This window comes from Hyperoodon ampullatus (assembly GCF_949752795.1).
Source record: "Hyperoodon ampullatus genome assembly, chromosome: 6".
In the NCBI taxonomy this organism is placed as follows: Eukaryota; Metazoa; Chordata; class Mammalia; order Artiodactyla; family Ziphiidae; genus Hyperoodon; species Hyperoodon ampullatus.
In genome coordinates, this window is record NC_136919.1 from 6527328 (window position 1) to 6552640 (window position 25313).

The 25313-nt window shown below is 41.3% G+C and overlaps 1 protein-coding gene and 1 pseudogene across 2 annotated transcripts in view; one reads left to right on the forward strand and one right to left on the reverse strand.

Annotated features, from left to right (window-relative positions):
• Nucleotides 1–24567, forward strand: part of FNBP1 (formin binding protein 1) — a gene marked incomplete at its 3' end in the record, with an annotated part of 98956 nt that extends 74389 nt beyond the window's left edge. The window contains exons 10-16 of the mRNA XM_079707059.1: nucleotides 992–1087; nucleotides 6661–6675; nucleotides 11059–11168; nucleotides 19943–20075; nucleotides 21991–22112; nucleotides 22417–22553; nucleotides 24389–24567. Coding sequence (XP_079563185.1) covers nucleotides 992–1087; nucleotides 6661–6675; nucleotides 11059–11168; nucleotides 19943–20075; nucleotides 21991–22112; nucleotides 22417–22553; nucleotides 24389–24567 — 792 coding nt within the window. The remainder of the gene's footprint in view (nucleotides 1–991; nucleotides 1088–6660; nucleotides 6676–11058; nucleotides 11169–19942; nucleotides 20076–21990; nucleotides 22113–22416; nucleotides 22554–24388) is intronic.
• Nucleotides 14188–14530, reverse strand: LOC307054245 (HIG1 domain family member 1A, mitochondrial-like; annotated as a pseudogene). Its single transcript has one exon. The product of its transcript is annotated as an HIG1 domain family member 1A, mitochondrial-like (transcript).
• Nucleotides 24568–25313: the final 746 nt, after the last annotated feature.

Consider the following 25313-nt stretch of genomic DNA (forward strand, 5'->3'; position numbering starts at 1 on the left):
TGCAGATGTTCACTTTATCTTTTAGTCTTAAAGGAACGAAGATTTTAAGCTTGTTTCAGAATGCAAAAAAAAAAAAAAAAGCTAGTGTGCTATTTTATTTTAAGACAGTATCTCTCTTTGGTGATGGTACCTTGGCCATGGCCATTTGTCTTATTTCAGATGCGTTATCACCTGCACCGTGTCACCCACACTAACAAATTACTGACCTCTGCCTGTTTTGCATCATGCCTTTCACTCCTAAGTCTCCTAGATTGCTGGTTACCTGGGCTGGGAGAAGGAAAATTGTACAACATTTCTATAACCATGTATCAGCATATCTAATTGAAATTGTTTCCATGGGTTAATAACTTGGTTTCCAACTCATGTTAACATATGTATCCATGAACATTTTTCATTTTCTTTTTATAGTGTGATACGTAAGTGCATGACAGCATTAACATAGGCATAAAGTATGATCAAGGCGACATGACTGCTTTAACCTTAGAATAATTTAATATTTCAAGACTGTCTTTGCTGTTTTCACAACCTTAGCATTTAAGGACTTTCATTTTCTCCCATCAAGCTGTGTTAGTTTAGGTGGTTTAGAAATATTTACCCTTCTGGCTTACACTGGTTTAGAGTAACTAATTAGAACAGTAGTTTGCATGTGAAAGTCTGCATGAGCTTCTTGTCAGATATTTCTTGCTATTCTTCTGTTGCTTTCCTTACTAAAACTCCCACTTTCATCATATTCTCATTTAACATATCCTTACATATTTTCTTTTGGACCATGGCCTAAATATTTAATTGTTTGTGTTTGACTTGCTTTGGGTTTCAAATATTATTTGATGCTTATTTTTGTTTTGTGTCTTATCTTCTTGTTTCTGATTTTTTACTCTGTCACTGCTCCGTCTCTTACACGTAGCTTATGTCCCTTTTAACATCCCCCCATCAGCCTCCCCCACCTCCCCCTGCCTCTGCCTCACCCTCTGCTGTTCCCAACGGCCCCCAGTCTCCCAAGCAGCAAAAGGAACCCCTCTCCCATCGCTTCAACGAGTTCATGACCTCCAAACCCAAAATCCACTGCTTCAGGAGTCTAAAGCGTGGGGTAAGTTCTGCTCTGGAATCCTGTCTCTCTTGTGCGCTTTGGTTGCATGTTTTGTTCTGCATAACTTATTTTGTTTGTGAATGACTCCATTGTGTTTTCCCATAACATAAAACAATAAGAACCTATGATTCATTATAGCCGGAAAGAAGAAGAGCCACAGAGAGAGGAAAGAAGGAAGGAAGCAGGATGGGTGGGGGAGGGGTGGGGAGCCAGCCACCCCAGAGTTCTTTTTGTCTGTAGTACATTTTGGATGGACCTTTCTCCGTTTCCCTTTTGAAACATCTAAGTCATTAATATTTTACCTTGATTTTACCAAAAAAGGAAACTTGGATTTCGTTTCTAAAGCTAGCAACATTTGAGGCGTTGGAAATCACTGCAGAGTCAGAAAATATTTGCTTAATAATTACTGAAACAATGTGTAGTGAGGGTACTTTTCTCTGAGCTATGCCTCAGGATTTGAGGCGAAATGGTATGGGTTACAGCGGTTTCTTTAGCTATTTTGGTGATGTACAAGATGTTGATTAAATATCTGATAACAGACTGACTGCAAAAAGGCCTAATGCCGTATTTATCTTAAAGGGGGAAATAACAGCAGCTCACATTTACTGAGTGCTTGTCATTTGCCAGACTCTGTTCTATGCGCTCATTTACTTTTTTCAACCATCCTATGAACCTAGGTACTAAGAGCTCTTTATTTTACCGATAAGAAAACTGGTGCATACAAAGATGAAGTTAGGAAGATAGACAGCCAGGATTTAAAGCCAGGGAGCCTGCTTATGATCTGAGATTCTATGAGTCCATACTCAGGGAGAATCTATTATACTATGATTGACTCATAAGTGGATGTTATTTAGACTCAGGTTTGCCATCCTAATTAAGATCTCATGTGCTTAAGTCACAGGGTTTTATGGAATTGATCAGCAATCCAAAGTAGATACCAGTTCGGTTTTTTAGAAAAAGATTGGAACAAGCTCATTCCTAGCCTCCTGAATAAACCTAAATGGTCAGTCTAGTCTAAGCCATCCCCAGATATTCTTTATAATGAATAATGAGTAAACAAACATTAAGTGCATTAACATATCCAGTAAGGTTTTCTTTTGTCCTGTCCTGTGGGAGTTGAAATATAGTTGTAGTGGGATGTGTTCTTGTACAAATATAATTTTTACTTTTCCCTTCCTCTGTGTAAAAAAGTTGTAAATATAGTAGATAGCTACATTGTTACCTTTTAAAATAAGGGACAAAAACCTCATTTCTTTATATGCAGAGTTCCTTTAGTAATGGAATCTCAAAGTTTTATGCAAAGAATGCAGTTGGTGGAATTATCCTGTTTTAAGGTTACCCAGCATATCCAGGTTAAGAATTAGAATTTAATTTCCTAAAGATTTCAAGAGAGGCCTTGTTGGAAGGCAGAATATAGCTTCAAAAGTGGATGATGAATCGTGTTGAGTTCTATAATTAGATCTCCATTATGCTGGCTTTTAGAATTCTCCATCCATCTCTGCTCCTTGTTCATCGAAGAATTTTCAACATATGACTATGTGTTGCTATAGTGGACTATAGACTATAAAATTTTACATTAACTGTAAATCAGTTACCCCATCTCTGCTGCTTCCAAAACCTTCACATAGCACTCATTTATTATATTTATAAAAATATCTCTGCATTGTCTTTTGGAATCTCATAATGAAGGATGTTGAATATTCATGATTGTTTACCATTTGTGTATGTATCTATTCCACTCTTCTCTCAATATCACAGTCTGTTGGTTGCAAATGGTTTCTGAATCATGTTTCATGGTGTTCTCTAAATGTTTAGGAAGAGACCAAGAATGTCAGTAATCAATAAGTGTAAGAAAAGATGTCTAGGAAAAAATTAACACTTGAAAACAAAAACAGTGAAATGAGAAACAGGTTATTTTGATTAATTAAAGGAACCCTATCCCATTAAAAAAATAATTAGCAAAAATAAATTTTATTTCTTACACCTCAAATCTGTGCTCAGCAAACTTCTATTTTTTAAAAAAAATTTCCTAAACCGTGTGTTTTCAAGAACACACACACACACACACACACACACACACACTAGAAGCATCAGTGAATAAATAGAAACATATTTTTGCTTCCCTCATTTTTAGTTGATCTGTTTTTAGGATCAGATTTGATGTACTTTTCTTCAGGAAGTAGCAGTGCAGAAAAAAAAAAAGGATAGGAAATACATCATAGAAGTAAATGAGGAAGTTTAAAAAAATCTGAAGTTTGGGGAAATAAATTTGATTTTAAAGCAATTTCAAAACGGAAGGTACATGGTTTAACAGGATCCATGACTAAAATGATGCTGTCCTTGCTATTTCATTTATTCTACTTTTTAACTTTAAGACTGTTGCACCAAAGATAGGAAAAGGATTCTAGGAGAATAACAAATCTGTTATTTTAATGTCTTTTAATTTATCATATTTTGCAGCTTTCAGATCCAGATTTTAATCATTTGTTTCTATTATCAGAATGTATAAATCCTATGCAAACATTTCTTCGCATAAATAATTTCGTTTTTGAAGAGCTAAGTAGGATAAAATATTCTTTGTTGTAAATCATTCACATTTGTAAGCAAATGTCTCATTGAACATCTTTAAAGATTGGCATGCCACCATTATTAACCATTATTTCATCTTTACCGAAGTCAAAGAAAAATGAAGCTAGATTGTGTGTTCTCAATTTGCAGTCTACAAAGTAACTTTATTGTCTTAACATTTCTTTTTCTGGTGTGAGCAAGGGGCTTCTAAATCTACAATATGGACATATTTTCCCCACGTTTTAGAGTTAATTGTACGGAAAAATACCATCATCGTTGATCAGAAAATCCCTACCAATTGTTTGTCAGATGTAACAATCTTCTGGTTACTTTCATTTTATTTATTTTACCTTGTTCTCTTGCTGATTATTGGCAGACTCAGTCTCTCTGTTTTCACAAAGAACTCATGAAGAGGACGATAGGGAAACCCACGTATGCTTTTGAAGCTAGGGATTATTTTGTAAGTTAACCTGTGACGGCTAGGTCATACGGTCACGGCACAGGCACTAACCCCTGTGACAGCACCAAGACTGGGGACCCAGATGCTCTCTGACCCAGACACTGGGAAAAGCCTCACTGTATCGATCCAACCACACAGGCTTCTTCTTCCGGAAAAGTTACATGGAAAAAGGAACCAAACTATCCAACTTCCTAAAAATGTCAGTGAGCTGATCTTGTGTTTTTCCCCTTTTCATTGATTGGGATTGCCGTCTGAGCTGTTGTCACTGGGTATGATTTTACGGCAGAATTTCACCCCTAAAAGGCAGCTGGTCACGGGAGAATGACACTCTCGCAGACGGCAGCGTGTAGCACGCTTACCCACACCCACGTTTGAAACAGATGGATCCGTGGATCCGTAAGGGACAACCAAAAAAATCAGCGAAGGCTGAGCAAGGTCATAGAGCAGTGAAATGACTTTCCATGGACCTTAAACCAGATACTTAGATATTCATGTTCACTGTCCCCTTTCTTTGTACTTGAGGTTAGTACCTGTGACGGCCCAATAACACATGGATCTGCCAGCTCTGTGTGCCCTCATGTGTTATTGACACTCGTGGCTCCCCAGGCTCCGTAATTGTTGCCTGAAACTGACAGCTTTTTAGTTCTTCAGGTGTCTTGCCATGCACTTAATGCAACCTTTAAAAGTATTCTCTTGGCAGATGATTCAGTTTCTAATTTGAAATGATCTAACTGGCTGGCTTACAGCTTAAGACCAAAAACCAGTTTATAATTGTTAAAAAGGATACCATATACTGTGATGGCACTTCTTGTAGATTATCCATCACTGTTCACTTCAGAAAATTGAATGTGTCTGAGAATTCGATATTGCCTATCTCTACTGGGATCTGTTCTCAATCCTAATGACTTGTTTTTATTACGAAGTGGTTATATTCCTATGCTCTTAGTTTTGATGTTAGAATTCTGTTTTTGGAATGCTTAAGAAAGAATATATTACTTTAAGCAATGGAAGTAGCCAAATAGAAAGCAGATAGAGTGCCGAGTTCAAATTAGCGACATTTACACAGTGATGTCTGAGAAACATTTGTATATGGTCGTATGCTTTGCAGGGAAGATATTTGCAAAGTTTTCTGCTGTGCACCATACGTGTTGTCTGTAAAGAACTGAAATTGTGATGAACAGAATCTGTGCTAAAGTTCACAGGAGGGGCTCAAGGCATTCGTGTAGGTTGCCTACGGGAGAGCGGTCATGAATATGACTGTACCTGTTGCCCCCAGAGTTTTGTCTTGCTACTTTTTTCCTTAAAAGTCTTTTTCCCCACAGGGACAATTTCTTTAAAAGCTTAATGCTTGTTCACAAAGAAGTATCAACTTTGAGTTAATCTGAAGAATAAGATTTTTTAAATCTAGTTAAGGAACTTTTAACACCCTCTCCCCTCCCAATTTAAAATCAAAGGACACTTTCTTTGGTACTTTGTCTCTGACATATTTTTGGATCCTACCACCAATTGCCTAAACTTTAGGGTTGATAACAGCTAAGTAAGTGTGCACTGAGCTCTCAAAATACTGCTTTATAGCCAAAAAGCATGTCTCACCTGTTTCTGAAGAACCAAGGTTTCTTTTCCTAATTTTGAGATGCCTTTTAATCTGGTTTTGGATCCAGTAATTAGTATAGTTTTGCCAGTCTCCAGGCCTAGCAGAATTGCAGCTGCTGTGTCCTGGTAATTAACAGGAAATCCATAGCAAGGAGAGAGTACACCTCAGTAGTTGAGACAGTTGGCTATCTATTTCCTAAAGGTAACTTGTAAGAGCAGCAGCTTCTGTTAACTCCCCAGATGCTATAGAACCCCTGTGGGTAGGGCTCTGAGTTCGATAGAAAGCCCCAGGAGACACCTTCTGCAGAGCAAGAGGTGCATGCCGTCCACAGGTGGGAGAGAGCATCATGCTTCCACCTCCAGCCAGGCGCTGAAAGGCTCCCTGGAGGTTGGTTCTTAGAGCATCTTCCAGTCCTTTGTTCCCATTTACCAGTTTGAGACTTTGCCTTAATACCTTTAGGAAATGCCACTGTTCGTATTTATTAGATCTCCTTAAGATAAAAATATTACTGGGATGTTGTGGAACTAATCGCTTTCCCAACGCTTTTAGTCTGTGTGAAACTTTCCATGGGAAATTTGGTGAACAAAAGGCTATGTGATTACTTCCATCTTTTATAATCATGCTGTTTCACCGACTGCAAACTTATATTGGTTTATACTCAGGCTGATGTGACCAATCCAGAACAGTAAACGGAAACTCTCCTTTTGTATCTTTATTCTCTGCTCTGGCAACGTGGCAGCTAAAGAAAGGTTTTGGTCGATCAGCCCCTCTTGGGAACTTTGGCACAGAACCGCTAAAAATCATTTTCACAAAGCGCCAGGTGAATTGATGTGTTATGTTAATTCAGTGGAATGGACCAAGTTCCTCTTCTTCTCATGTGTTGTTGTTTCTCTCTCTCTCTCTCTCTCGCTCTCTTTTTTTCCCTGTCACCCCTTCAATTTTTACACGAAGCTTTCTCTCAAGCTGGTAAGCACAATTCCTCCATGCATGTCCTGAATCTAATCAGATTTTTTGGTGTATGTTTTGTGGGTGCTGTGCCATTGTGCAACAAATCTTCAGAGTTAACTGTTGATTTGTGTTTCTCTTGTGTGTGCTTTTGTTGGTGTTTCTTTATTAGACCTCTGGAATACAAAGGTCCAGAGTCTAACAGAGGTGATCGTAATCTTTTCTTCAAGTTGCTAAGAAAATTAACGCTTAACTCATGATTTGGTTTTCTTTACCACTGGAGTCTTAAGAGGATGACAGATGTTGATAAACTTTATTTAAATATGAACATAAATATGAATATTAAATATGAGGGAGTTTATGTTTTGGATCATTTGGAATAAAAGCAAATATAATCGTTGAAAATTGCTCCTCCCCGGGAGCCACAGAAGCAGATGAAAAATGCTGGGGACCTGAGGGAGACATGCAGGAATGATGCCAGGCTCCAACTCAGGTCTAAGGCACCTTCGAGAATTGGAGGTCATGAAATCTTTAAGTTGCTACATAAATACATTGGTGCCTTGTGCATAGCTGATTTAAGAAATCAAAGACAATTTTATAGACAATGAAAAGAGCCTCCTAAGCCTTTCTAAAATGATTTCTTTAGTGTTCGGTGTTGTTTCTACTTTTAATTCCATAGCCCTAGTAAATAGTCAAACTAATCATTAAATCTATTAAAAGAAACTCTTAACCACATAACCCATTACTGTACTTCAAATATGTGTAAGTTACGTAATAGTCTCAAACACCACAGCTGAGAAATATCCTAAAATTACGGACAATGATGAACTGTGACACTTCAACCAGGAACTGTGACACTTCAACCAGGAATAAGATCAGCATTTTATGTGCTGCTGTTGAGAATGTAGGACAGTATTTTATGGTTATCCTTATACATACTTTTATATGTGTTTCAGTATATACATAAACATATATAGACATAATTTTTCTACCTGACTCAGTATTTGGCGACTGTTCCAGCCCTAAGGAAAAGGAATATTTTATTAAATTAAACATTTCTTAGTCAGCAAAATAAAATTCCGAGAAGAGTTCTACAAGAAGGAAAGATCTTTTTTTTTTTTTTTTTTTTTTTTTTGCGGAAGGAAAGATCTTAAATGAACATCAGTCATTAGCAGCAGTATGAATTTGGGAGAAATTGGATCCATTAACTGGGAGTCTCTCAGATGTCGGGGTTTATTTTTTGCCCTTTACTTATTCTTTTGCTCACATGCTAGCAGCTAAAGATAATATTATCAGGCAGTGTTTCTGTTTGAGATCAAACATTTTACCAACCTTGTACTGAGTTGTTGCTTGATGCCCTTACGTTGAAGCTAATAAAGAAGTTACACACAGATGGCTTGGGTGTAAAAATAATAAAACTCAAGAAGCAGCTCGTGTTATTGCCCAGGAGCAAGTGTTTGATTCCAGTAGCACGTAAAACAAGATCCTCTTAGAGCCACAGCCATTGAAAATATACGTACTTTGGCCCCTTTTCCAAACCCTGGTACTGCCAGTATCCTAGGGGTCCCTCCAAAGAGTTCAGAAAATCTATTCTGACTCGAAGGTAGAAATAAAAATTCCTTTGTGGCAAAATGAATCATAGGTGAGAGTATTGTTCGAAAGAATTCAAGCTTCAGAAGGTGAATAGGACAGGACTTCCCTGGTGGCCCAGTGGTTGAGAGTCCACCTGCCGATGCAGGGGACACGGGTTCGTGCCCCGGTCCGGGAAGATCCCACATGCCGCGGAGCAGCTGGGCCCGTGAGCCATGGCCGTTGAGCCTGCGCGTCCGGAGCCTGTGCTCCGCAACGGGAGAGGCCACAACAGTGAGAGGTCCACATACCGAAAAAAAAAAAAGGAAAAAAAAAAAGGTGAATAGGACAAAATGAACCTTTGAAGGTACTTTCCAGAAACCTCAAGTTTCTTTGGATCTAGAAGAAGCTGTTGACCTGAATCTCCAATGGTAACATGAAGTTTGTTTGAGGCATAGTTACAGGGATTAGTTTTTAAATAACAACACAGAAATATAGAATATCTATTGAAAGGGACCTAATTGGTCAGTTAAACTAACTCCTGATCAAGTGAAGAGGATTCACTTATTATTTAATTGCTTTCGTTTTGTAGATAATCAGGGTTGCGTTTCTTGTTGTTGTTGTTTGGGCTATCTATTTATAAGTCATAAGTTAGAGTGTTTTTTACTACAGATTTCTTTGCACCTGTTTATCCAGTGCAAATCTTACACCCTGTTCACAGTCTAGACCTATGTGGTACAATATGGTATCCATTCACCACAGGTAACTTAATTAAATCTAACTTAATTTAAATGAAAAGTAACTAAAATTTTAAGATTCAGTTCCACAGTTGTACTGGGCACACTTCAAGGGCTCAACAGCCATATGTGGCTACTATATTGGACAGTGCAGATGTGAGAACATTTCCATCACTGAGAAAGTTCTTTTGGGTCTCATAGCACATAGCGAGGCTCAATAAATATGTATGAATTAACACTGACTGCTTACTAGGTTTGCTGACTTCTGCAGCAGCGTATCTCACGCTGTGTTTTGTCGCATTCTAGCATTAAAACAAAAATGAAAACAAAAACAAAATCTCTGTTCTAGAAAACATGCTGATCTGTTTTAAGTCAATTCAGCATGAGAAAAAGTACTGAGCTTTCAGGTTCAGTGATTGAGTTGAGAAAATTGAAAAGCACTTAATTAGGGCTTCCCTGGTGGCGCAGTGGTAGAGAGTCCGCCTGCCGATGCAGGGGATACGGGTTCGTGCCCCGGTCCGGGAAGATCCCACATGCCGCGGAGCGGCTGGGCCCGTGAGCCATGGCCGCTGAGCCTGCGCGTCCGGAGCCTGTGCTCCGCTAACGGGAGAGGCCACAACAGTGAGAGGCCCGCGTACTGGAAAAAAGAAAAAGAAAAGCACTTAATTAAGGTTTCAAGTGTTATAGCACAATAGTATATGGAAAAGGAAAAACAAGTCTGCTTTATTTTTATATTGAAGATAGTTGGCTTCATCTTAGTTTTAGAAGCAAGTTGAACTTCCTTGGTTTGGCATTAGGGAATAATCACTTCTATTTTGCTTTTCACTCACACACACACACACACACACACACACACACAAGTCTTTGAGACTATTAGCTGAAAGGTCTTTGGTGGCCTTAGTGGTGAACTATTTGCTGAATCACAAACTTCCAGCCCAGCAGCCTGGCATTTTCTCATAAGCAGCCTAGGAACTTCAGTCACAAGCCCCCGTGTAAGCTGCTTGGCAAACTCAAGCTAATTTTGCAATTACATTATCCGGGTCCCTTCTTTTCCACCCGCTCCCAGGCAAGCCTGTCTTGCCTTTGTTTAATTGGTTGTAAAGCAAAATCTCTTTTCTAAATTCCCTGGCTTATCCCTGGCTATTGATAAATTTATCTTTCTTTATGAAAATAGCCTCATTTAAGGAAAAGCACTTGATGGCCACAACTTAGCTACAGCTTCTGACATGTAAGCGTAGGTAGGAGTCTAGAAACTCACGGATGATATTTTCCACTTAAATCACATGCACAGAGGAGAGAGAGCAATTTTTTTGAAAGGGAATCAAGATATCAAAGTACACTTCTTCTGATGAATTAGAAACAGCTGAGGCTGATTTCATCCACTGTGGGAAGTTGGATTTGAATTTGGGGCTGGGGGCGGTGTTCTCTATGAATTCTCTGAGATGATCCTAAAGATGACGAAAAAGAACCGACCAGAGTTTTAGAGGCAGCAGAGGCAAGAAGAGTGCATGGGAAGGAGGTGGGGGGGGATTTTTTTTTTAAATGTCCCTTTTACCCACATTCTCTGAGGAGCTAGACGTCCCATCTGTCACTTCACAGGGATGGAAACTTTTGGCCTCAGCCTGTGTGAAGAGACGGGAAGGAATACTCAGACTGGGTGGGGTGGGGGGAAGCAGTGCCATCAAAATGAAACAGTTGGCGGGGGTACTTACCAGTTTTATGTGAAGAAACATAAACCTAAAGCTTCAGTGTTGCCACCGACACTGACAGTAAAGTGCAGAATCAGTCTCCAAATTTGCTTTTCATTGATCCTCTCTGGAGTCAAAAGTATATCTTCCTGTCTCGGTGCTCCCTGCCTTGTCGGAGGTGTCTGGGCCGGCATGAAACGGTTTGCGGGCCTTTTGAGGTTTGCATGCACTGATTTTTGCATCTCAGCTGGGTGTCGTGGGAAAGAGCTTAATTTAGTTCATGAAAACACATGCAGACGTCTGCATTGCCCTGTTGTCTGGGTGATCTTTCCCGCAGGCTACTTCCCTCCGTGTCTTTCTGTCAAGGAGTGCCGTGAGGTTTTCTGGCTTATTTCTATTTGCATCTGCAGGGTGCGGCTCCAGAAGATTTCAGCAACCTCCCACCTGAACAGAGAAGGAAAAAGCTACAACAGAAAGTCGATGAATTAAATAAAGAAATTCAAAAGGAGATGGATCAAAGGTAGAGTGGATCAATATGACTTATTAAGAAATTTGAGGGCTTCCCTGGTGGCGCAGTGGTTGAGAGTCCACCTGCTGATGCAGGGGACATGGGTTTGTGCCCCGGTCCGGGAGGATCCCAGATGCCGCGGAGCGGCTGGGCCCGTGAGCCATGGCCGCTGAGCCTGCGCGTCCGGAGCATGTGCTCCACAACGGGACTGGCCGCAACAGTGAGAGGCCCGCGTACCGCAAAAAAAAAAAAAAAAAAAAAAAAAAGAGAGAAATTTGAGTTCAGTTTGGAAAGATGGGAGGCCCTAAATTAGATTTTAATCCAAGTGATTATTTTAGCCCTGTGTTTGGTTGTAGTCTACTGGATTGCTTTATTAAAGACAGGCAGGATTCTTTTTTTTTTTTTTTTTTTTTTTTTTTTTGCGGTACGCGGGCCTCTCACTGTTGTGGCCTCTCCCGTTGCGGAGCACAGGCTCCGGATGCGCAGGCTCAGCGGCCATGGCTCACGGGCCCAGCCGCTCCGCGGCATATGGGATCCTCCCAGACCGGGGCACGAACCCGTATCCCCTGCATCGGCAGGCGGACTCTCAACCACTGCGCCACCAGGGAGGCCCAGGCAGGATTCTTTTAACAAATAGGTATTATTCTGAGTTTGGGCAACAAAATACATACGATTATCTTCTTTATTTTTGTATGTGTGCACTTACTTTAATAATGCTACACTTACCATGTTATCACCATGGAATGTAAATTTAGGTTAGACAAGAAAATTTCACAAGTACAGCAAAGCATTCTGTAGCATACCGAAGTTTATATAATGTCTGACCAAACCAGTTTGCTCATAAATCACTTCCATTATAGGTAATCTATTTAGTTTAATATTTAGGATTCTTATAGAGAAAATAAACAGACTGCACACATTTAAAAAAGTGTTTTTCATTTACCTTTGCATTAGCACTTAAAAAACACATTTCTATTTCAAAATGTATATTAGCCATAAAAAGGAACACAATTGGAACAACATTGAAACAAAAGGAACAACATCTCATTTGTAGAGACGTGGATGGACCTAGAGACTGTCCTACAGAGTGAAGTAAGCCAGAAAGAGAAAATCAAATACCGTATATTAACGCATATATGTGGAATCTAGAAAAATGGTACAGGTGAACCTATTTGTAGGGCAGGAATAGAGATGTAGATGTAGAGAACAGACATGTGAACACGGAGGGGAAGGGGAGGATGGGACAAATTGGGAGATTAGGTTTGACATAAATACACTACCATGTGTGAAATAGATAGCTAGTGGGAACCTCCCTGTATAGCACAGGGAGCTCAGCTTGGTGCTCTGTGATGACCTAGATGCGGGGGCAGGGGGGAGGTCCACGAGGGAGGGGATATATGTACACATACTGCTGATTCACTTCATTGTACAGTAGAAACTAACGTAACACTGTAAAGCAATTTTACTCCAATAAAAAATAATATTCTAATATAACAGCAGCAAAATATAGCCCTGCAATTACAAAAGTGCTAAACGGGGATCTACAATTATTTTCTTTTTAAAAATTAATTAATTAATTTCTTTATGGCTGCGTTGGGTGTTCATTGCTGCGTGTGGGTTTTCTCTAGTTGCGGCGAGCAGGGGCTACTCTTCGTTGCTGTGCGCGGGCTTCTCATTGCGGTGGTTTCTCTTTGTTGCGGAGCACGGGCTCTAGGCACGCGGGCTTCAGTAGTTGTGGCTCACGGGCTTAGTTGCTCTGTGGCATGTGGGATCTTCCCAGACCGGGGATCGAACCCATGTCCCCTGCATTGGCAGGCAGATTCTTAACCACTGCACCACCAGGCGAGTCCCTTAAGTTATTTTCATGTTTACAACTATGATTCTGAAATAAATACTACTTCTAAGCAGCTCTGTTATCAGCTTTTTAGGTTTGGTTTAAAAACATACACATAATTGCTAGGAGGTTTATAATGTTGTATTCCGTTCCTGAAAGCGTTCCTCAAAAGCCAACCAGCCCTCAAAACAGTACTCAGTCCACCAGGCAGTCAGAAAGAGTTAAATTAACTGGGGTAAATAAGAGTCCTACATTACATCAAAAGCATATGATATTCTGCAGCAACTAACTGGGAGCATTTCAGGATTGATTGGCGTGTTGTCCTCTTTAGACCTAATTTCATCAGAAGAGTTTAAGAAGGTGGACACTGGGGACTTCCCTGGTGGTCCAGTGGTAAAGAATCCACCTTACAACGCAGGGGACCGCGGGTTCGATCCCTGGTCGGGGAACTAAGATCCCACATGCCGCGGGGCAACTAAGCCTACGCGCCACAACTACTGAGCTTGCGCGCCTCAGCGAGAGAGCCTGCATGCCACAAACTACAGAGCCCACGCGCCCTGGAGACTGTGCGCCACAACTAGCGAAGAGAAAACCCGCAGTCCACAACTAGAGAAGAGAAAACCCACGCACCACAACTAGAGAGAAGCCCGCGCGCCACAGCGAAGATCCCCCATGCCGCAACTAAGACCTGACACAGTCAAAAATAAAATTAATTAATTAATTAATAATAAATAAATCTTAAAAAAAAATAAGGTGGACATTGTACCACTACCAAGTGCATTTAAAAGTGACATGTTTCTTCTGTGCTAATTTGACTCCCCTGAATGACCTAGCTAGTGAACTAGCTAGTGAACTAGTCACGGTAACTTGGTCACCAGGCAAACCAAGCCTGCAAGAAAGGACACCAGTGTTCAAATTACCATGTTATTGGGCTTCCCTGGTGGCGCAGTGGTTGAGAGTCAGCCAGCTGATGCAGGGGACACGGGTTCGTGCCCCGGTCCGGGAAGATCCCATATGCCGTGGAGCGGCTGGGCCCGTGAGCCATGGCCGCTGAGCCTGCGCGTCCGGAGCCTGTGCTCCGCAATGGGAGAGGCCACAACAGTGAGAGGCCCGCGTACCGCCAAAAAAAAAAATTACCATGTTATTGTCTGATCCAGTTTATTTTCAACATAAACATACAATCTCAATATGAGATGTCTAACTAAAGCAAGCACCGCCAACAAGACCAAGACAGCATCTCCTGTTCCAAGGTTTAGGTTTTGCCGAGTATTCTCGATACATGGAATAGCCCACACCAAGAGTCATTGCTCCCATAACAAAGCCTTGGGCTGCATGTGGATCAAATAAACAGACATTTTAGTATTTCCCCTGCTCTTCAATCTATATAATCCATATGCAAATCCATATGATTGCTGCAAAAACCTGCCATTCCAATGGGGACAAATGGTGCCTCTCTAGCTTTCTGGGTAAGTTTAGATCCTTGATCTTCATCATATGAAGAAAGAGAAACATCTATGTCGCTTGGCATAGTGATTGAAGAATCTTCAGACAATGACAAGACATCTCAGGCTCCAACTGGCTTCAAAAAGATTTTCTGGTGGTTTTTGTTTGTTGGTTTTTGTTTTGTTTTGTTTGGCTGTACCACGTGGCTTGTAGGATCTTAGTTCCCTGACCAGGGATTGAACCCAGGCTGTGGCAGTGAAAGCCCGGAATCCTAACCACTAGGCCACCAGGGAACTCCTGTTACCTCTCTATCATGAGTGTAGAGGTGAAGTTTTTGTACAAGTGAGGAGGAGCAAAGTGGCATGACCCCCACCCTCTCCCTTGCCCCACGTCCGAGCTTTGGATACAAAATGTACTTGTCTTTCTATTTGAGGGTAAGTAAAAATCAGCCTTCCTATAGATCCTCATGTCTTCTTGTCTTTTTATAGAGTGTGTTGATGGTATCTAGAAAACAAGTCACAGTATGTCTTGTACACATCACCAGCCATTAGAGGTGTAAATATTTGCTTGTTCTTGACAAGCATCTGCCCATCTGCCCAGGCTCCCACTGTGAGAGTCCCCTGGTTTCTGAGCTGTTCTATAAGTTTGATCTTAGGGATGGTAGGTTGGTACATATGCAAAAAAAGAAAAGAAAAAATTGGGAAAAGATTCAATATCTCTTCCCATTTGCACTTCCTTCCCACATTTATAACGAATAATACCTTCACATCATTTAGGGGATACTTGCTAATAATCCTGATTGCAAAGCCACTTTAGGGAACTATACTCAATATTTTGTAATAATCTATAAAGGAAAAGAATCTGGAAAAAAAAGATATGTATATGTATAACTGAATCACTTTGCTGTACACCTGAAACTAACACAACATTGTAAATCAACTGTACTCCAGTTAAAAAAAAGAAAAGAACAGCCACTTTTTATTCTCTCACCTTCTCTATTCTTACTGAGGGAATTAAGTGAATCATCATTAATGGCGATTTGAACTTAAAAGATAACTTGAGATTTTGTGCTCTATAAGTAGGCCAGATTGTAGTCCTACATAAATTTAGTTATATTGAAGCTGGGGTTAAAACTTGGTTGTGCAAAAAATAAACAAACAAACTTGGTAAGGCAGTCAGTTTGAGTACATGCAAAAGAAAAGTGGGTTTTGATTTTTTTTTAAATCTCTGGGAGAGCAACTCCTGAAAAATAGATCGTTTTATAAACATTTTTGCAGTATGTTAAAAAGAGGAACACATATGATGAACTTTGTTCTAGTTTTATATTAAAAATATACTTTATGAAATAAAAATTTTTGTACTTTTTATAAATAAAAGTCTTTGTACGTTTTATAACATCTGGGACCAAATATAAAAGGGTTTATAAATGTATTATAAACCTCCTGCTGTTTACTAAGTGAGCACTTATATTTTGCACAGGACTAACAAGGTATGACTCAAGTATCTGAAATGACATTTTATAGGTTGTTGACAGACTCTCTCTAATTGTTTGATATCATGCAGAAAAGTTTCTCTGTCACTTGGGTTGTGGCCATGGAACTTGGTTAACGTCTGAAACCCCAGAGCAGCGCCTGCTGGTAATAAGGCAAATCACGTTCAACCATTCACTTCGCCTCTGTTTATCGAGCATTTACTGTGTACAAAGAAATATTCTAGGTATAGCAGTGAGGATAAAGCGATGAACAAAACATCAAAAACATCTGTTCTCATGCAACTCACATTTTGTGCAGGAGGCACAGAAAATAAAAGGTTTTGAGCAGAGGTGGCATGATCTGGAAAAGGCTGGATTTTTGTTTGTTTTCGGTTTTGTTTTTTTTAATAATCCAAAAAGGCAAGAAAGGAGAGAAAAAATATTAATATATAGAATAGGCAGGACAAATCAAAAGCACAAAATAGAGTGGAAGATTTAAAATACCAAGCACACTAGACACCCCGGATTCCAATCTGGTTCCACCTGTTTCTTTTGCAAACTTTGGACAAGATTCTTAAGCTCTTAGCACCTCCGTTTCCTCACCTTGAAAAGGGAGTTAATATGACTGTCTATGAGGATTAAGTGTGTCAGGGTATGTCACGTGCTGAGGACAGTGCCTGGCATATTGTGTTTGTAAAATAAAATGAATCAGTATGTTAAATGTGAACAGACTACATGTTCCAACTAAGAGATTTTCAGACTGGACAAAAAACTAAAACCCACATGTATGCTAGTTACAGAAGACACGTCCAACTCATAAAGTGCAGAAAGGTTGAAAGTAAAGACTGGAAAAAGATGGGGCTTCCCTGGTGGCGCAGTGGTTAAGAATCCGCCTGCCAATGCAGGGGTCAGGGGTTCGAGCCCTGGTCTGGGAAGGTCCCACATGCCGCAGAGCAACTAAGCCCGTGAGCCACAACTACTGAGCCCGCATGCCACAACTGCTGAAGCCCGCATGCCTGTAGTCCATGCTCCGCAACAAGAGAAGCCACCGCAATGAGAAGCCTGCATGCAGCAACGAAGACCAAATGCAGCCAAAAATTAATTAATTAATTAATTTTTTTTAAAAAAAAGAATGGAAAAAGACAGACCATGCAGGTACTGACCAGAAGGAAAACTGGTGTGAGAAGACTTTCAGGCCAATAAACACCCCAAACTATTCAGCTTAAAAGGATCAACTTCATAAAATAAATGATTCAAATAACAAATGGCTCAATTCACCAAGAAGAGATACAATTTTAAATCTGTACAACCATAATAGCATCAGCTCAAAATATAGAAAAGGTTATGCTATTAACCTTCAGACATAAGTACAAGAAATACAAATACATCATTATAGTGGGAGATTTTTAATGCACTTTTCTCGGTAATTGATAGAATAGATTAGCAGAGAGTCAGGATAGAGGATTTGAACAATATAATTAACAAAACTGCCCTAATACACAGATATCCAATAACTGCATGCTACACATTCTTTTCAAGCACACATAGAACATTTCCAAAAATTGGGCATATCCTGGTTTTATAAAATGAATCTCAACAAACATCAAAGGATAGACATCATTCACAGTATGTTCTCTGAAGGCTGCAATTAAGCTGGATATCAACAACAAAAATTTAGAAATTAAGAAATATGGCTCTCAACTAACACAACATTGTATAACAACTATACCCCCTTAAAAAATAAAATAAAATGTGGCTCTCCGCATGGCTCAGTTACAGCATGAAGCCTGCTCAGTCAAGTTAGAAAGGCTCCCCACCCTTGTTATCACTCTGGCATGACATCAGGAAGAATCCTGTTAAGTTGGTTTAGCAGGAATCATCCATTCACTTTTGATTTTCCATCCACTGAGTCCCTCATTCTGCTTATTGGCTAAAAATCCCCAGCTGTCTTTACTGTATTAGGAATTGAGCCCAGCTCTAAACTGAGGTGTCTTTTCCCCGATTGCAATTGTTTTTTGGTTTTTTTAAAATAAAATCTGTTTTTACTGCTTAAAAAAAAAAAAGAAAGAAATGTGGCTCTAAGTAACACATAGATTAAGGAAGAAGTCATTATAGATACTAGATAATATATGAAACAGAACTGAGCCTTAACCTTAACGTACATTCTCTATCTTCGTTTTGGGGATGTCACTAAAGCCATGCTTATAAAAGGAAATTTAAAGCTTCCAATACATATTAGAAACAAAGAAGGCTGCAAATCAATGAGCTAAGCATCCATCTCAAGAAGTTAGAAAAAGAGTAGCAAATTGAACCAAAGAAAATAGAAGAAAGGAAACGATAAAGGAAAGAGTATCAATTAATGAAACAGAAAGAATCACACATTCAACAGAGAGGATGAACAGAGCCCAAAGCTGGTTCCTTGAAATGATTCACAAGATTGAAAAACCTGCAGAGATTGATTAGGAGAGACCTGGACAAGAGGAATGGGAGATAGTGATTTTTTTTGTTTGTTCTTGTTTTTTGGGGTTTTTTTTTGCGGTATGTGGGCCTCTCACTGTTGTGGCCTCTCCCGTTGCGGAGCACAGGCTCTGGACGCACAGGCTCAGCGGCCATGGCTCACGGGCCCAGCCGCTCCATGGCATGTGGGATCTTCCCGGACCGGGGCACGAACCCGTGTCCCCTGCATCGGCAGGCGGACTCTCAACCACTGTGCCACCAGGGAAGCCTGAGATAGTGATTCTAAACAACTCTTTTGAGAAGTTTTGCTGAGAAATAGGGTACTGGAGGTATAGGCCATGAAGTCAAGAGAAGACTTGTGTACATGTGGATGACCTTGCAGTTTGTTTGTTGTAGGGACATTTATTCATGTAACAAATACTTAGTGAGCATCTATAGTGCACCAGGTGTGGTCCGGTCACTGGGGGTTTATCATGGTCATAAAGGGCTTGAGCCCAGAAGGCTCCTCGGAGAGCTGCTGTTCTAGGTGGGAGAGACAGACAGTAAACAATAAGCATAATAACAAGTCATGTAGTGTTGGGAAGAGATACATGCAGTGGAAGTAAAAGAAAGTAGAGTGATGTAAGTGGGCTGGGAGGACAAGTGGGTGGAGGGCTCCCATGGAGACGTGGTCTTAGGGAAGAACAGAGGGTTCACTGTGCCCACCAAGGGGCAATACGGGCTCAGAGGCAAGGGGGCAGGTGGAGGGGTGGTGAGGACTTGTGGAAATTCTCTTCCACTTATTTCTGTATTTTTGATTAAACTATTTCCCATGACTCAAAATACAGTTTGTGTTGTTGGTCTTATGCTGGGTGATTGGTGTAGAGTTTCTTTTGCTGAAGCTCATTAAAGTTAGCCCCTCACCCTCGGCAGGGAGTCATTTGCTCTAAACTTAACTCGAATGCTCCTGAAGTCCCTTGAAGCCAGGGTTCCAGTTAGCAGAGCTCTCTGGTCCTAGAAACAACCTTCCGAGGGCTGCTATGGGCGGCCTTCCAGACAGGATTGCAGGAGGGGTGTGGGATCTTGCAGTGTGTAGCTTTAAGGCTCTGTTGCCCACCTGTCATGGATCCCGACTGTGGGTTCCGTTTCTTAATAGTTGAAATCAAACTGTTTAACTTAATCTTTAGAATTCCCAAATCAATGACCTGCGCTTCTTCATGAGGTAAACATTGCAGCCCACGAGACCCATGGTTTGCACGCAAAACACGTACATGGAAATATTGGGGTTTTGTCTCTTGTTATGTAGGGCAAAGTGATGTGCAGGATTCATTTATGTTTCTCACTCGCTAAAGACAAGAGGGAGATTTCGTTCCGAAAAGGCAACTGTAATTTAAATATGGGTCTCTGGATCATACAGACCTTGGTAGCAGAATCCTTATAGAGATGTTTTAGAAGGGAGGCGGACCCAGTATCCCCCTCCAGTCCACACCGCGGTGCAGTCTCGCCACGCCCTCATTCCCGTAGTTTTCATGGTGGTGGGAGAGTATGACTGGCTGACGACCGCATTCACCTTTACCACGTTCTGCCTCTTCTCCTTTTCAGAGATGCCATCACAAAAATGAAAGATGTCTACCTAAAGAATCCGCAAATGGGAGACCCCGCCAGTTTGGATCACAAATTAGCAGAAGTCAGCCAAAATATAGAAAAACTGAGACTGGAGGCCCAGAAATTTGAGGTAGGAAAAAGCTGTTGTGGAAAAGCTTTGTTGGAAAAAAAAGAAATAGAAGTGGGTGTAGGGGGTCACGAGACGCATATGGTTGTAAATCGCCAGCGTTTCTTTCCCTGTGAGCGATGCGGCTGGAAAAATCAGGTGTCTCACGAGTTATGATAAAAGGAAAAAGACACTGTCGTCCACTGGGTGTTCAGCTTTTCAGCATATCCTATTTTAATGGTGTCCCTTACAAGGGACACTATTTAAGGTCATATTTGTATACAGTGTTCGTTGTTTTTTTTTTTTTTTCATCTAAGTGTTTCACTTAAGTTGTTCTGCTTCATCTCCTGTTGACAGTGGGTATAATTGGGAATATATAGTTGTCCATCATCTCAGTGAATCAAAAAGACAATTTTTTAAAAACCATTGATATTTGTAATTTTCTTTTAATGTCTTTGCCTGGCTTTGGTATCAGTGTAAAAGTTTTCAAAATATATTCTGGATGCAAATTCCTTTTCAGATCTATGATTTACAAATATTTTCTCCCATTCTGTGGATAGTTTTTTTACTCTCTTCAAGGTGTCCTTTGAAACACAAAAGTTTTATTTATGTTTTTGTTTTTTTGGCCATGCCACACGGCTTGCAGGATCTTGGTTCCCCGACCAGGGATTGAACCTGGGCCACGGCAGTTAAAGCACCGAGTCCTAACCACTGGACCGCCAGGGAAGTCCCCAAAAGTCTTAATTTTGATGGAATCAATTTTTTTTTCTTCTATCACTTGTGCTTTTGGTGTCATAGCTAAGTGACCAGTGCCTAATCCAAGATCACAAACATTTATGCTTATGTTTTCTTCTAAGTTTTATAGTTTTAGCTTTTATATTTAGGTCTATGGTTCATTTTGAGTTAATTTTTGTATATGGTTGAAGGTAGAGGTCCACCTTCGTTCTTTTTTATGTTGTCCCGGCACCATTTGTTGAAAAGGCCTTTTCCTCCTTGAATTGTCTTGGCCCCTTTGTCGCAAATCAATTGATCATAAATACAAGGGTTTACTTCTGGGTGGGGGTGGGGGGGAACATTGAAATATGTTATTGTTCTTTCAAAGCATCCATTATCAAAAGATGTTATATGTGAAAACCAATAGGAAACACACATAAGAAATGAGGAAGAAACACAAATAATAAATCTTTTAAGGAGGGAGCGGGGCACTCAAAAGCTGTGGGCAGAAGGCTTCTTTTTCCCCTCGAAATGTAAAGACTACAGAGCCTGGAAAAATAAATTAGTAACTGAGCATTCCAACCAGAATAGATTATTTCTAGCAATAAAAGGTCAAATATGGCTTTTTTCATTCTTTCTAGAATCTGTCAATAAGGTATTAGCATTTGAGATTTTAGAACCTAGAAATGTCCTTTTCTGATCATTTTGATTCTTCTACACTATTTCAAATGTTGCTGAAGACACTTCGATCTACTTTGATTTCCTATGTATGAGTTTTCTTCACTATTTAAAAAAAGAAAAATGTTACACTCCTTAACGAAAATGGGAAGTGTGGCTTTCAAACTGAGTCATGGCTTAAGTGTGGCAGGACCCTCATGTTTCCCAGTGTGACCTCATGGTCACAGAATTCTTGGAATCAGAAGGAACTAGAAGTGACTTATCCAAAATCACACAGCTGCTCAAAAAGCCCAGGAGTATAACGGAGGCCAGTGTCTTTCTGCCACATTATGAGCAGTGGCTAAATATAAGTTTGCCTGTACTTCTCCAACTCTGCCTTTGAGTACATTTATACAGTCAAGGCACACAAACTGGAGACTCTGCCCCCACGGGGTCCTTCTCCAGTCTGCTTCAATGACCAACGAGCAGCCCAAATTTGGGGCCTGAAGCCTGCATGGTCAGGCCCTCAGCTGAGCTCAGACCAGTCTTTCATGGCTTCTGTTTGCAGGCCTGGCTGGCCGAGGTTGAAGGCAGACTCCCAGCACGCAGCGAACAGGCCCGTCGGCAGAGTGGCATGTACGACGTGCAGAACGCCCCAGCCGTCAACAGCTGCGCACAGGATCGCGAGAGGTACAGTATCTGTGCGGCGCCTGCTGTTGTTTGGCTTTGTATTTATTTCTCGATTCTGGAATCAGAGACGAGCCCAAGGTACCTGTTAGATCCCAAGCGTCTGTGATGTTTCCCACGGCGCAGGTGTCTAATTCCCCGTGGATGGTGCCCGAGCCTGCGGGGTGATTGAAGATGGTCCTAGTTAAAACAGTCGGGGGATGGGGACGGGGGCGGGTTGCAAGCACTTTGCTCCCGCGGGGGCTGAATTCAAGTCCTCGCTGGGGTCAGTGGCTATAGTTGCTGTGTGTTTTGCTTTCTTGAGCAGCCCGGATGGCAGTTACACGGAGGAGCACAGTCAGGAGAGTGAGGTCAAGGTGCTGGCCACGGATTTCGACGACGAGTTTGATGACGAGGAGTCCCTCCCCGCCCTAGGGACGTGTAAAGCTCTCTACACGTTCGAAGGTAACACTGCGTGTCACCTAATTCCCCCCCTTTTCGTGAACTGTCTGAGTCACTCTGCTCTTTCTGTCATCAGGCTTTCTTTTGAAGTCATCCAGAACTTTCCCTCATTGCTCTTTTGCTCTGCCCGTGGTATTTGTGATTATGATTACGATCTGGTCGATGGCTGTATATTTTACCTTTGGGTCTGTACTTTCAGACAACTTTCAGTGAGCCTCACTGAAGCAGATAGTATGGAATAACGATTACTTCATCCATTCATTCAATACTTAGAGAACTTCTGTCCTGTAAAGACCCCTGAAAGGGTGGGAGGCAGATGGTATGTTCTGGCAGCCACCTTTGGAGGAAATAAAGCAGACACACGGAGAGAGAGGGCCGCCTGCAGTATTCACCAGAGGACGGGTACAGAGTGATGGGGGATTCCCGCGAGGATGAGATCACTTCCTTAAGGGGATTTGGAGAACTTTCCGTGCTGAAGTGTGTCAGAGGCACGGGCACTGCCAGGCATGGAGTGAGGAAGGCATGGGGTTCGTATGGCTGGCGCTCAGATGTCTTAGGTGGTAAGCTGAGGGGGTAAGAGGTGCCAGTGGGGGGACGGGTAACAGAAACATCTGGATTTTATCTGGCAGACGTCGAGAAGCTACTGAAAGTATTTGAGCAGGTTGTTGACACAAGCAGAGCTGTACCTTGAGACATTTAGTGTATGTGTAGGATCAGTTAGAAGACAGGGAAATTGGTTAGAAAGACTAGCCTAGTGTTTCCTAAACCGATGAGTCTTGAAACGGCATCTTGCAGGATGCTGATAAGGATGATGTGAAAGAAGCAATCAGAGCTCAGATCATTTTCAGAAGCCCTGGGATAAATGAATTTCTTTACTGTAGGACTTTTTTTTTTTTTTTTTTTCTTTTGGCCACACCTCACAGCTGGCAGGATCTTAGTTCTCTGACCAGGGATTGAACCTGGGCCCCCTGCAGTGGAAGTACGGAGTCCTAACCACTGGACCACCAGGGAATTCCCTTTACTCTAGGACTTTTAGAGCCTTTAATAAACTAAATATTCATTGTGACAAAATAAGAAAGAGAAGTACCAGGTTAAATGTTCCCGGTTTTACTTCATGTCCACACCATCCCTCTCCCCGCCGCGCCCACAGTACCGCTATTAACAGCCCGCTAAACAGTCTGCCTTTCAGGACACTGCTTGGGCGATGGCGGCTAGTCTTTTGATATTGTCTTAGCAAATGGCGTTCTGGGCCTTGATTAAGGAATGGATGCAGAGATGCTGCAGCCAATAAACAAAGAGGGGAGGAAATCACAGATGATCCCTGAAGTTGCATTCCTGGGATGATGGAGATGGCCATTGAAAGGGGAAAGTGGGAGGAGGATCTAGTTTGGGAGGAAAAACAGTGAGTCCGGGTTCACCCCTATCGCGTTCCACGTGCCCGGGTACCATCAAGGTGGAAATGGGCTTCAGGCAGAAGGCCAAGTGGAACCTTACCTCAGACGAGAACCAGAACAGGAGAAAGAAAAGTCGGGGTGCTGTGTAAAGAGATGTAATTGACGCCATAGGAGTACCTTCAGGGAAGAGTAGAGAAGCGGACCCAAGATTTCCTCTGCGGAAAATACCTCCTGTTCTGGGAGGGAGGAACGAGAGGGCTCCCAGGAGGAGTTAGAAGAGGGTCCTAGAGAGACGCAAGGTGAGGACCTCGAAGCTTCTGTGTGGGAGGAGAGCAGAAGGGTCAGTGCATCCATCTTTTCCTACACTTGTTTCCTCGTTGCAAAGCTGTGCTCTCAACCCGGATTTGACAAGAAACCTAAAATACTCTGATATTGCTTTTCCAGGTCAGAACGAAGGAACCATTTCAGTAGTTGAAGGAGAAACACTGTACGTTATAGAGGAAGACAAAGGGGACGGATGGACCCGCATCCGGAGAAATGAAGATGAAGAGGGTTATGTCCCCACTTCATACGTCGAAGTCTATTTGGACAAAAATGCCAAAGGTGCTAAGACTTATATTTAATACAACTTAAAAAAAACCAAAAAAACAAAAAACTTTAAAACATTGGAGTTGTTTCTCCCCACAACTATGACTGTTACAGGCAGTTCTTCAAAAGACTGGATGGGGAGCATCGCAGTTTCTTTTAGGGACGAGGTGGACGTTCAGGCATCTTACACCTGAATTTCCTGGGCTGGTTTTGACGATAATCAAGTTTCACTTGCTAATGACATTTTACTTGGAAAGCTGCCAGCTGCCAATGTACAACTGTGTCCTTTGAAATCTGATAAACATTTCTTCTTGGGCAGCATCTGTAGATAACCAAAAAGTTGCCTTCTAGCTTCTAATCCGTATTTCTGAATCTAAAAGTCCGTGCACATCCTAGGGGTGCAGAAGACCAGTTCTCTTATTTAGATGTAGTATCTGCCAGAAATTGAACTACCTTAGAATGTTACACTTTGTAACTTCATAAACTGAACTACGCTAGTTTGTTAAATTTTACAGTCATTCACTTCGAAGGAAGTCATCAATGAAGTATAGAATAAGTAAAGAATAAGATTGGTACCAAAAGTGTGTATATTTCCTTAAACATGTTTAAGATAATTGTTAGATCACCGTGTTTTCAGGTTATGTCTATATGATCCTAAACAACCAATTGAAATATGGAAAACTTTGGTCGATCAACCAGTTGATTTTTACATATGACTACTGATCTTCCTTCCTTCTGCCAATTGACAGAGTTGATCAGATGTGCTAGTGCTGTTTAGATA